Below are 12625 nucleotides of genomic sequence, written 5' to 3'. Positions count from 1 at the left end.
CTTGTTGTCAACTCAGGAATGAAAGTTTCAGGTGCTCATCATCTTACACCGTCATTCCACAAATGTTAGGAATTAGTGAAAAAATACCAAAGTGGGTCTTTTACTTTCAATTTACTTAAAGTCATCTTTGAATATAGTCTTTGTTTAAAGTTGCTTAAATTCAATTGTATTCATTAAGTTTTCCACACTTAAACAACACGCTCTTTGCCTCTTTGCTATGTGCCAGGTCCAAGACTGGTTTTGCGGGTGGGGGACAAGGTGAACAAGACAGACAAGCCATTGTCCCCTCAGGAGCTGAGCTCGAGAGACAAGTAACAGAAAAATCAAAAAAGTATGACAAAGAAATTATCCCTCAATAAAGGTGGGGGAAGGGAGCGCAAGACCTGATTCTCACCCTAGATGTCTCAGTTAACACCTCTGTGACTGAGTGTCATCTATAAAATAAATGGGTTAAAACAAACAAAAACAACTGTGACAAATAATTGAGAACTGATAAGCAAGTTATTAGTCAAATAAACAGAGAACGGCTAAGCACATGAAGTGTGCAATCAAAAATGGATGCAGGATGCTATTAAGGACCTAACCTGGAGGTTTGAGGGGGGCCCACCTAGAGAAGGTGACCTTTAGCGTGTGTGAAAGATGACATGAGTGCAGCCATATTAAAATAGAGCCAGAGCAGTATTCCAGAGGAATTGCCTGCACTTCTTGTTTTTTTATCTTCCAGACTGGACCAAACCTCCAACATTCCAAGAAGTCAGTGTCGACAAGAATATCCCGTCTGTAAGAAGTGACGGAACTGGGCTTTGCTGATGTCTGGATTGCTAACCAATCAATGACCTACAAGTCTAGCCTTTTGCCCGATGACTGAATCTCGGGCCAATCTGTGAAGTACAAACCGAGCCTTACTCATGTAGCACCAACGAACTCAATGAACGCTCCTTTCATACAACTTACCTCATCTTCCTCCCTTTTTCTCACAAAAACCCTAAGCCCCTCTCCTGTAACTGGGACACTATTTAGCTTTCCTGAATCCATGCTTCCCACATTGCAATTCTGCTATCCCGAATAAATGCTTTGCCTCTTATGCTGGTTTCTCGTTTTGGAGGTTGACATAAGAGAGGCAAGACAGGTAGGAACCAGCCGTGAATGTGCTACACGGGGGCAAAGGGCAGGAAGAGAGCGCTGCCACGGGCCGAGAAAGAAAGACAGTGATGGGAAGGAGGTGCTGAGTGCGGGTACTCTCAGAGGATCCAGGTGCAGAGGGAGAGGAGCAGACAGGGCAGATTTGCATCTGAGCGGCCAAGCAAGTGCCAGGTCAGCAGCCCTGCCCTCCAGCAACCCTGAGAAGGACCACGGAAAGAATTTGGAGCCTGAACTTCCAGACCCGGGTTCCATCCACTCATTGCTTCTGGCCATGTTTCCTTGGGCAAATGACTTCACCTCAGTTCTTTCATCTGTCGGATGCCGATAATATTTGGAGGGTTAATATGGATTTATAGATGACATGAGAAATAAACGCCTCCACTCTGACCACAGTTGCTCTAAAAATGTTCATTGCAGCACTATGAAAAAAAACACCCTAAATTTATAGAAATGGAAAACGTCTCACGGGAAGGGGGTTCATGAAATTACGTAAAAGCATACTCTGCATTGCCATTCAACCATGAAAACACACTTTATTTCCAGACTTTTCTATTTTATTGACACAGTTTCCCAAATTTATCTAACCATTTTTACTAAATCTCATGAACTCCAGTTACTTCTCAACGGTTTGTCATAGGGAGAGTTACAGCAAGGCCTCAGACCGCGAAAATATGCACAAATTAAGTAAAACTGCACCTTTTCAAAAGATATCAAAAGCAGGCTGAGAAATGGTATTCTAATATTTATGGTTGTTAAAACACATTTTAAATACTTTTTAATAGACTATTGACTTTAAAGAACACAGAAGCGTGTTCTCAACATAAATGTTTATGTGAATATGTAAAGAGATTGTGATTAAATACTATGAGCAGCAATTATACATATCTGTGTGTGTGTGTGTTTCCCCTTTCTGTCACCCTGCCGCTAGGCCAGGATCCCTCAGCTCCGGCAGTATCCACATTTGGGGCCGGGACTATTCTTTATGAGCAGGGGCTGTCCCACGCTGTAGGATGTTTACAGCAGCCCTGGCCTCTCTCCACTGACCGCTGGCAGCAGTCCTCTCCTCCATGGCACTTGGGACAAGCGAAAAGTTCTCCAGACATTACCAACTATCCCCTGGGAGGGGAAAAAACCCCACCACTGTTCTAGACTATAAAATCCACGATCTTATTCACCCCTCTAGCCCCAGGAACTAGCGAAGTGCCTGGTGGGCCTTATTCGCTCAATAGATGTAATAAAAAAATACTCTATGTCAATGGTTGTTGAATGAATAATGGAACCCCCAGGAGCTGAGATTACTTTCTTCTGGGCACATCTCTGGATTTTCCCGGTTGATTGATCAAAATTATTTTGTTCTGGGGATAAAAACAATGAAAGAGTCAAGAGTTTAGAAACTATGTGAGGGTGTGTCCAAGACGATCAAAGGAAGCAGGGTGGGTCTGGGCGGAGACGAAATAGAGGGGAGTGGTCTTGCCCTGAGTCTGGGGTGAATGGGTCTTCAGCTTATATAAGAGCCCAGCAGCGCTCGTTTCTTCCTTGCCAGGAAAGAGACGCGGTGGGACCTCAAGTTTTTCCCTCCGCGCACTGCGTAAGTATCGTCTGCACGGTACCTCCTTTACCTCCATCCTTAAGAGATTTCCTTGCGCTTTCTGGCTTCTGAAATTTCATTCAATGCTTTCCTCCCTCACACCTCATTTCACTCTGAACTCCCGTCATCTAATGTGTTACAAACTCCTATATGCAAACGGCTCTCTGCACCGCTGTCTCGGCTTCCTGCATCCAGAAGCTCCTGGGTGGCGTCGGGTTCTCTTTCCAAGGATACCTTGAGGGGCGAAGGAACTCTTAGTCTTCCTACGTCCTTCGTGGGGTAATAACGAGGTACGTCTTTTGAGTCAGCCATTTTTCTCTGGTTTGGGACGTCGAAACAAAACAGGCGCCAAACGGAGTCACGTGATAGGCTCCAGGTCACCAAACCAAAGGGGTAATTTAAGTCCTTAGTTTGGTGATGTGGGTATATGCACTGAAATCTCATTATCCGCTGGAAAGTCTTTCTTTTCTGTTACCTATGGTGGTGATGGATGTGAGCCTAATTTGCATGATCGAATTTTCTTTTAACTTTTTCCAGTCTCCCTATTTTAGGATTAAGGCAGACTTACTGTAATCATTTGCAAGCGTTCCTTTGTCTGGTAAGTCCTTCAGTCGGCGATGGGGAGTCCCTTGTGTGGAATTACTCAACTTGTGCTACTCAAACTGTGGGGGCACTTTCTGTGCTACGTAGGGAAGTGCCGCCATTTTTTGAGTGTTACCGGTTGAGAAAGTAGCTTCCAGTTGGCAGATGCTAAATGGTCCTTGCCAAGCCTTGGGGTAGCGAGGACAGGGCTTGGATCTGGCCGTGTCCAGTCCAGGCTTCCTCTGGGCAAAGGTTCCCGGGTCAGCTGCTCAGCCTGCGGGACTCAAATGTGGAAGCACTCTTCGAACATCGGGATGGAAAGTGCTGCGACATTTGAGTGTCGCCGGTGGGCACCCTCCATGGAACCTAAGCTGTTCTAGAACGTCACTGCCCTGCTGTGGTGACTTTGTCAGGGGTTATCAATCTCTGGCATCCTGATAGCCATGGGGAAATTTGTCAGGAACAGGAAATGGTTTGTTCAGCATGGATGTTGTCCTATAAGATGCCGGAAGGCTGGCTGGAGACTCCAGGTAACGCTGCAAAAGGCTCGTGTGCTTGAGGGATGCCTGGACTCGCCACCGCAGTCACACAGCCGAAGTGCTTGCTGATGGGGAGAGACTCTGAAATGGGGAATGGAAGGTCGGTACCAGCTCGAACCACAGAGCCGTTTGCACAATACCGTGCAACTGACGTGCTTTCCTTCCCTGTCTTTAGAAAGGTTTCTGTGCCCCTGGGTCGATAGTGTCATGATTTCTACTTGTTGGCATGAGTAAATCTGTAGCAATTTCTAGAATCCGACTCTTGAGTGGAACCCTCACCTCGTGAGGGTTCAAAGGTCTTCAGCTCCTTCTACAACCAGCAACCGGTTCCAAGCGCTCAGGCTGTGAGACTCAAAATGGGGGCGCTTGCCGTGTTCGTGACAGGAAAGTGCTTTCATTTTGTGTGTCCCCGTTTGAGGAGAGCATCTCAGGAGCTGGTTTGGGAAACGAGGAGTTTTGAGAGCTACAATAACAGTTCGGCTCCACTGTTCCGCACTTCTTTTCATCCACAGATGCCGGACTGGAGCCGCAGCTTCCAGTGCATCTCCAGGCTCCAGCGCGCCCTCATCTGAGGTGACGAACATCTCATCTCCCCTGTCTCTAGTTTGCCCTGATAGGGACTTTGTACCATCCAGGGGAGAGAGATGGTCAGTGACCAAGGATCTCAGTTCAGCCCTGAGCTGAGTTTTTTCCTCCCGTAGAGTCCAAGAGGCCGTGTCCTTCGGTCCTTTGCATTTCCCGTGCCACCAAACGGAAATGTGTAGGGACCACTCTTGACTTCCCTTAAGAGTCTCAGATTCTACAAGATATACCATAGCACGGGTTTCCAAAATCCGGCCATAAGGCCAGCGTGTACTCGAGCATTTCAATTGAGGGAATTTAAAGTACCAGTTTGCAAAATAAACCATGGAAATTGCGTTCCCGTGTCATGCTTGCGTGTGCATTTGGGAGTGACTGGGCTCCATGAGGCCAGTGGATGAAAGTGGAGGGTTCCTGGGAGTTCAGGGTTGCGTACAGACTGCGGCGAGGGAAGGACTGGGCTGGCTCCTGAGCGTCACGGATATCCTAGTCCCTGCTTTCTGTTACTCAAGCGGGGCAGAAACGTTCCCTTCCCAGAGTATTTCGCCTGATGAGGGTTCGCAGACGGCATCCTCCTGGGACTAATTTGGGCTGAGAAAAGTAATGGCTGGCCCTAACCCAACCTGCTTCGGGGTCCTAGGAATATTCTCCACACTCCCAATTTGAACCCAACGTTTGAAGGGTATTTTTCCCGTGTCCTGGGAAATGGGGCTTTTGCTTTCACTTGTGCAGATAAAGATCTTCAAGAGGGAGATTTGCATGCTCCACCCATCTCAATACTGAGACTGGGAACAGAAGGCCGTGGATGATTTCCATGTGGGAGGGTCAAGATTCTGAAAGGGGAGGAGGCGATGTCATCAGTGGTGAGAGCCTCTTCGCAGGCCGGTCCTGGGGCCGAGTGGCCAAGTTGGCGTGCTCCGCTTCAGCGTTCCAGGCTTTCACCTGTTCGGATCCTGGGCGCCGACATGGCACTGCTCATCAGGCAACACTGAGGCAGCGTTCCGCATGCCACAACTAACACAACTATGTACCGGGGGGTGCGGCGTTTGGGGAGGAAAAGGGAAAAAAAATAAGATCTTTAAGAATTAGCCTTTCTTGCTGGTTTTTCTTCCCGAATCCCCCCAGCACATAGTTGGATCTAATAGTTCTGGGGCCCTCTAATTGTGGCTGGCAGACACCACCTCGGCGTGGCTTGACGAGCGGTGCCATGTGCACACCCAGGATCCCAACCGGTGGAAACCCTGGGCCGCCCAAGCGGAAACCATGCGGCCACGGGGCGGGCCGTAGATTGGGCCGTCTTCCATCACTATTTGCTCACACTGTATTTCCGCCACCTTGGCCAATTGAAGGGCAAGGGGATCCCTTGGAAGAAATCCATGGAAGCTCCTGGCTGCTGGGCCTTGGAGTACCCTTGGGAGCGGCCGGGAGATTTCATGTCAGTTTCAACCAGGACGACACGGCGCTCACCATGTCCCATGGGTCCTGGAGGGCTGTGCCCAGTGGGCCTCCCCAAACCATGGCAGCTCCTGAGCCTTCAGTGAGCAGGAACAGGAAGGAGCCAGCACAGTCAGGGAGTTACGTCTTGCTCCTTTCACCCTGAAGCCATCAACACAGGAATCCCCTCCGTCTTCCTGGAACAGACATCCCTGGTCCTGGACCCACCCGGCGGCTCCACCCTGTTTCCCCACGTGCCCTGTACCAGCATTCACACTCCTAAAATGTGCCCCCAGATTTGATTGGCACTCGTCTTAACGAGGCAGCCGAGGCTTAGATAACAGGGGGTCACCTTGGTCCCTGTTCAGTCAGCTTCAAAGGGCCTGGTCACGATCAATAGGGCTCCTGAGGTGGGTGGGTTCATTCAGGAGCAGCTGAGAAATGGGGCTTGGAGGGCGGGTAAGGCAAGAGGATTCAGTAAAAGACTGGATTTCAAGGAAGAAAAGGTTAATGTGATTATTCGTGGAACATTTATTGATGTCCACAGGAATGATGTCTTCAGAATTGGAGTTCTTTCCTTGTCCTTCCTTTCCTGGGTTACAAGGTCACCCTCATTTCTCATCTTGACCATTTCCTCTGCTTCCTAGGAAATTCTGGTCTTTCCAGACCTCTCCATTGACGGCGTCGGCAGGACGTGCTCGCGGCCTTCTTGGGAAGTTTCCCAGCTGTCACTTTCCTAGTTCAAACCCCCAGGGATCAAATTCTGCTTGGGTTCCTGTCTTCACCCAAAGCGTGATAGCTGTAGATGACTGGCCAGCCCACAGTTGGCTAACCATGGCAGGGGTCCAGCCGTGGTCTGACTGGCTCCGGCCAGGAGACAGGTTCACGGCACAAAACAAGATGGCAAGGCTCGTTGGCACAGCAAGCACCCTAAGGTCCCCCAGCCTCCCAAACCGTATTGCACGATTAATCTCTGAGAACAGAGTTTCTCCACTTTGGCACGATTGACGTTTTCAGCTAAAGACTTTGTTGTGGGGCTCTCCTGTGCATTGTAGGATGTCTGGGGGGACCCCTGGTCTCTGCCAGATGCCGGTAGCACCCGCTTCCGTGTCTCCTGACATTGCTGAGTGTGCCCTGGGCCGGGGGGGTGGGGGTGGGGACACAAACTCACCCTCGGTTGGGAACCCCTGCTCTAGAAGCACCCAGGACACCGGCCTAAGTTTCCTGCACGGCCCCAACATTCCCCAAACTCCAGCTGCCCGCTCCACTGCACGTTGATCCCAGAGACCCCCAAGCAGAAAGCCTTCATTCCGCTCGTGAGTTTGTCTCTTCGGGAGATCAAGAGCCTGAGCGTGGTGTCGACCGGCAGGCTCTGGGGTGACCTTCCTGCGCCCCGACTTCCAGAGAAGGACCAGCAGACAGGACCACTCAGCAGCCAAGGTCCAAGGAAGGTTTGGCGACGCGAAGCGCTGCTAGTCTTCTGTGGGTCATTGGATTCAGGGCCATTCCAAACAACCTGGGGGCACAGAGTGGGAAATCTCATTCCAGGCCACTATCGTGGCCCTCAGCGGACGTGTCAGCCCCACCGTGCGGCTCGCCTGTTAAAGCCATCCCACTATCGAGTTCTCCATCGGAAACCAAACCCCGACGGGAAATGAGTTTACTCTAAGCCACTCTCAGCCCAATTTTCAGTGCCTCGCCTGTGTCAACTCATTGAATTTTCAGTTTTTAACAGTCTTATGAAGAAGTGACTATTTTCCTCATTTTACAGATAGGGATACTGAGGCACCATGAGGTCGAATAACCTGCAAAAATGTATCCCAGGGTTGATGAGGGATGGGATTGGAAGTCGAGCCCAGGCAGAGGAACCCTAGGTTCTCACTAAGCTAGGATGGCCCCTTTGGACAGGGTAGGAAACAGACAGGAAATGATCCGGGTGACACGGCTGGTAGGTGGGATCGGTATCTCTCAAGGGGTAAAGTCAGGCCTCCTGTGTCTTCCGCACCGATTGTGTCCGTGAGTGTGGACGAATGAAATACCCCCAAATCTTATAGATTATTTGCCTGTTCCAACTGGGGGCACGGGGGGTGTCTCAATCATTGACCTCCACTCCCAAGTGCGAGCCCCTCGTCCCGCCTCCTCCAGGACCAGGGACCGTCTCTCACCAGAGGACTCGCAGTGGGCAGCCGGCATGACTCAGCCTCTTGCAGAGCAGCCTGACGCCGGCGTCGCCCAGGGCGTTGTGGGTCAGGTACAGCTCCCTCAGGGTCCGGTTGACCCCCAAGCTGCAAGAAAGGGCCTCACAGGCTTTGGCGGCGAGGCCACAGCTGTCCAGCCTGTGGAAGAGAAAGTCTGGTTGAAGCCACAGCGGGGGCTGCTTGGGGAAGGTCTCATCTTCGTAGGGAGTCGGGGGGACGTTTTCAGGGGACCCGCTGAAGAGAAAGCAGAGTAGAACCAAACCAGTCCGGGCTCAGGGCCACATGGGGATGGGAAGCGCGGAAGAGAGGCGTTTCCAGACGCTCCTCGGTTCACGGCTCCATCTCTGGGGGATCCCTGCTGATTTGGCAGCCAATTCTCTCTTGCCCCTTCTGGGAATTCCACTGCAATTTCTCCCTGAGACCCCAGTCTCAGTCCATCTGGAGTTAAGGTTGTCCCGAAGGCCTAAGTTGGTCGGTTTGCACATCCCCAGCCACCATCAATGGTTCCAGTTGGGCACAGGAGCCACCCAAAGCCATGAATCAGAACCAGACTTTTCCTGGAGCATTTTCTTTCAGGACTTGGGCCTGGGAAGAACTGCAGACATTTTGCCACCAAGCAGGGTCAAGGCTCACCTTCACTGAGAATGGAGCCACAGCAGCAGTAAGTATACAAGATAATGGAGATCAAGAATCCAAATGCCTGGATCAAGCCATGCCTGAAGCATGCCTTTTTACTTGCACAACTCAATCAATCCTTTGTTGCAGAAGCCAATAGCAATTGGGCTGCCACCTGCCTTGACAGTATCCCACCTGATTCTCTCTGATTTCTATTCTGTCTCCAGTCATGTTTCTTTCCTATATTCTCGGCTGTTACAAGAAAAATAAGAAGTAGCATTTATTGAGTACCGACTGTGTGCCAAGCACCTTGCTAAGGGCTTTGTGCTGACTTTCTCATTTATGCCTCACAGCAACCTTTGGAAATAAGTCCTATCGTAGCTGGGATGTTCAATGGAAATATCGTAATCGTAGTCTGGCTGAGGCTGCAAGGCAATAAATGCCAGCTTCTAATATGAGGTCCAAGACAATAGTTCAGGACTTGAGAAGAGAGGGAAAAAACTCGCTTGGTGACATACAACTACCCACATCTCAGGACAGAATGGTCAGGAGTCAAAACTGATGGTGAGAGATGGGGAGGGGGTTGTGCAAGGAGGTTGACCCAGGTTAATTATTCCACATCTGGAGACTAGGCACTGGAGGCACCTCCCATGGGGTCCCCATAAGAACTCACATATATGCTCCTGAGTGAGGTGGCTTTTTTTTTTTTTTGGTGAGGAAGATTGACCCTGATCTAACATCTGTTGCCAATCCTTCTGGAGTTTTTTCCTCCCCAAAGCCCCAGTGCATAGTTGTTTATCCTAGCTGTAAGTCCTTTTAGTTTCTCTATGTGGGATGCCACCCCAGCATGCATGGCTTGATGAGTGGTGTTTAGGTCTGCGCCCAGAATTTGAACCGGCAAACCCCAGGCTGCTAAAGCCGAACATGCAAACTCAACCACTATGGCACCGGGCCAGCCCCGAAGGTAGCATTTTGATGTCTCCCAGATAAGGGGGTATTTACATCCCAGAGGGACCCTGGCAACACCAATTAAGGGAGAGATGCTGCCCCTAAGCCCCCAGCTGAATTCCCAGATAAGCAAAAGACTCAGAAATGGAAGACGATATATGAGATGTGCCTCACCTCATTCTAAGTCGTTCAGGTGGGGGGCCAGGCTGGTACTGGGAGAAAGGAGAAGGAGGAAGTAATAATTCATGTTTGACTGGCATTTACACTGGGCTAGACTGAATTTTTATTATATACACGTTGCCGAGAAGCTATGAATCTGCCCAGGCAAACGCCAAGGGAAAAGGGGAGCGTTACAGAAAACGTTCAGAGGCAGCGAGTGAGGAAACATGAAGCCTTCTGTGTTTGTATTCCCACAGAGCAGGAATTATCCTACGACTTGTTTGCACAGTGCTTCTTTCCACATCTAGGCTCCTGGTACCCTCCAAAGTGATGGAGAGATAACCCTTCAAAGGGAAAAGAACAAGGACAAGAAGATGCTCCCCCGCCCCCAGGGACTTCCATCGCCACCAGGCCTGACGCCCAGACTCACCAGAGTTTCTGGAGTCTGCAGGTGGGGTGCCGCAGCCCCTCACACAGCAACCACATGCCCCGGTCTCCCAGGTCATTGAAACTCAGATCCAGCTCCCGGAGGTGGGGGTTGACCTGGAGGACGGCAGAGAGACCCTCACAGGCTGCGGAGCTGAGCTGGCAAATGCCCAACCTGGAAAGACAGGATGCACAGAGCAGAGCTGATGCACTCCTCCTGCAGACACCGCCAGGCAAGGCTCACGCGCCAGGCCTGGGCTGGGCGCAGAGAGACATTGTCAGACCCCATCTTCACCTGGGAGAGAGAAAAAGAGGAGGAAGAAGAAAGGATCGGGCAGATAGGAAGAAGGAAGGAAGAGAGAAGTAACAAGGAAACGGGGGTAAAAGGAAGAAACAGGAAGAAGAGTACAAAGAAAGAATAAAAAATAATATTTACTCTCTATTGGGCACTTGGTCCAAGCCAAGTATATTAGTTTCCTGCAGCTGCTGTAACAACTACCACATGCTGGGGGCTTCAACAACAGAAATGTGTTGTCTTGCACCTCTGGAGGCTGGATGTCTGAGATCAGGGTGTTGCAGGTTGGTTCCCTGGGAGGGCTATGAGGGAAATTCTGTTCCCTGCCTCTCCTCTGGGGGTTTGCTGGCAGTCTTTGGCATTCTCTGGCTTGCAGAAGCAAATTTTTTTTTTTTTTTTTTGGTGAGGAAGATAGGCCCTGAGATAACATCTGTTGCCAATCTTCCTCTTTTTTTGCTTGAGGGTGATTGTCACTGAGCTAATATTCATGTCCATCTTCTTATATTTAATATGTGGGACATCTGCCACAGTATGGCCTGAAAAGCAGTGTGTAGGTCCCTGCCTTGGATCCGAACCAGTGAACCCTGAGCCGCCAAAGCAGAGTGCGCAAACTCAACCACTATGCCACCGGGCCAGCCCCTAGGAGCATCATCTTAATCTCTGCCTTCATCGTCACATGGCATTCTCAATGTGTGTGTGTGTGTCTGTGTGTGTGTGTCCAAATTTCCTTATGAGGACGCCAGTCATCTTGGCTTAGGGGCCCACCCTACTCCGGGATGACCTCATCTGGACTAATGACATCTGCCACGACCCTGTGATGGGCTGAACTGTGCCCTCTCCAAATTCATATGTTAAAGCCCCACCTTCCAGGACTTCAGAATATGGACTATGAGTGTGTTTGGAGACAGGGCCTTGAAAGAGGTCATTAAGTTAAAATGAGGCTGTTACGGCACTCCCTAATCCGATTTGACTGGTATCCTTATAGGAAGAGGAAATCTGGAGGCACAAAGAGACACAAGATGTGTGTGCAGAGGAAAGCCCATGTGAGGGAACAGCGAGAAGGCAGCCTCCTCAAGCCAAGGAGAGAGGCCTCAGGAGACAACCCTGCTGACACCTAGATCTTGGACTTCTAGCCTCCAGAACTGTGAGCATATGAGGTTATGTGGTTTAAGCCACCTGGTCTGGGGTTTTTTTTTTTTTTTCTCTGAGGAAGATTGGCCCTGAGCTAACATCTGTGCCCATCTTCCTCTATTTTATATGTGGGACACCTGCCAAAGCATGGCTTGATCCGTCATGTGTAGGTCTGTGCCCAGGATCCAAACCAGTGAACACCACTGGGCCAGCCCCTGGTGTATGTCCGTGATGTGTGTCTTGCTTAACCACCGTCCATGCAGTTAATGTGGCTGCCATTGCAACTGGAAGAGCATTTGGGAGCTTAAGAGAGTCAAAAGTGCTATTCTATTAAATAGTATTTTTTTTTCTGATTTTCGGAGATTCCTTTGTGTCCCTAGATATAGCTGCCCCTACGTGAAAACCTGAACTCCTTTTTCCTTAAGTGTGTCGGTGTCCTCTGGTGACAAGCAGGTTCTATGTAAACCTGAAGATCTGGCAGACCTGCTGCCACAGGACAAAACGAAAGGACTCAGTCTCAGCCAACGAGAGCCACGTTGGGGGACCTGGACCAACGCATTCTCACATTTGCACGGAAGAATAAATGTGTATGAATAACTATGAAAATTTGCAAAAAAAAAATGCAAAAGACAGAATCTTCCTAACAGTAGGGCATATTACAAACTACAGCAATCACAACAGCGGAAAACTGGAAAAGGAATGGAGACAAACGGAAAAGAGAGAGTCAAAGACAAAGTGGAAAAGTGGCTTACAATAGAGTTGGGCTTACAAATCAGCAAGGAAAGCATGGGTTCTTTATTAAAAGGTGCCACAAAAATCGGAGAAAAATAAATTGAACCCCACCTGCCGACACACGTAAACATAAGGAAGAAATTGAGTATATCTTTGACATCGTATTGGCAAGGAATTTCTTAGACATGTCACAAAAATATAAACCACAGAAGCACGTCCGGATTTGACCTCAAAACATAAAGATTTCTGTTTGAAA

At 49.7% G+C, this 12625-nt stretch overlaps 1 protein-coding gene and 1 long non-coding RNA gene across 3 annotated transcripts in view; one reads left to right on the top strand and one right to left on the bottom strand.

Annotated features, from left to right (window-relative positions):
* Positions 1 to 3627: 3627 nt before the first annotated feature.
* On the top strand, positions 3628 to 4741 carry LOC124249500 (uncharacterized). Its single transcript, XR_006891416.1, has 3 exons — positions 3628 to 3952; positions 4365 to 4568; positions 4649 to 4741. It is a non-coding gene; the product is annotated as an uncharacterized LOC124249500 (long non-coding RNA).
* A 1705-nt stretch (positions 4742 to 6446) lies between these two features.
* The window catches only part of NLRP12 (NLR family pyrin domain containing 12), a 31138-nt gene continuing 24959 nt past the window's right edge, over positions 6447 to 12625 (bottom strand). The window contains exons 8-10 of one of the 2 annotated variants that reach the window (XM_046683202.1): positions 10216 to 10386; positions 8031 to 8201; positions 6447 to 7381 (exon numbers count right to left, since the gene is read on the bottom strand). In XM_046683202.1, the coding sequence (XP_046539158.1) occupies positions 7294 to 7381; positions 8031 to 8201; positions 10216 to 10386 (430 nt within the window). In that variant the 3' untranslated portion in view covers positions 6447 to 7293. The remainder of the gene's footprint in view (positions 7382 to 8030; positions 8202 to 10215; positions 10387 to 12625) is intronic. The other variant, XM_046683203.1, reaches the window with a different exon arrangement.

This window comes from Equus quagga, chromosome 13 (assembly GCF_021613505.1).
Source record: "Equus quagga isolate Etosha38 chromosome 13, UCLA_HA_Equagga_1.0, whole genome shotgun sequence".
Lineage (NCBI taxonomy): Eukaryota > Metazoa > Chordata > Mammalia > Perissodactyla > Equidae > Equus > Equus quagga.
This window is presented reverse-complemented; position numbering and strand designations above follow the sequence as displayed.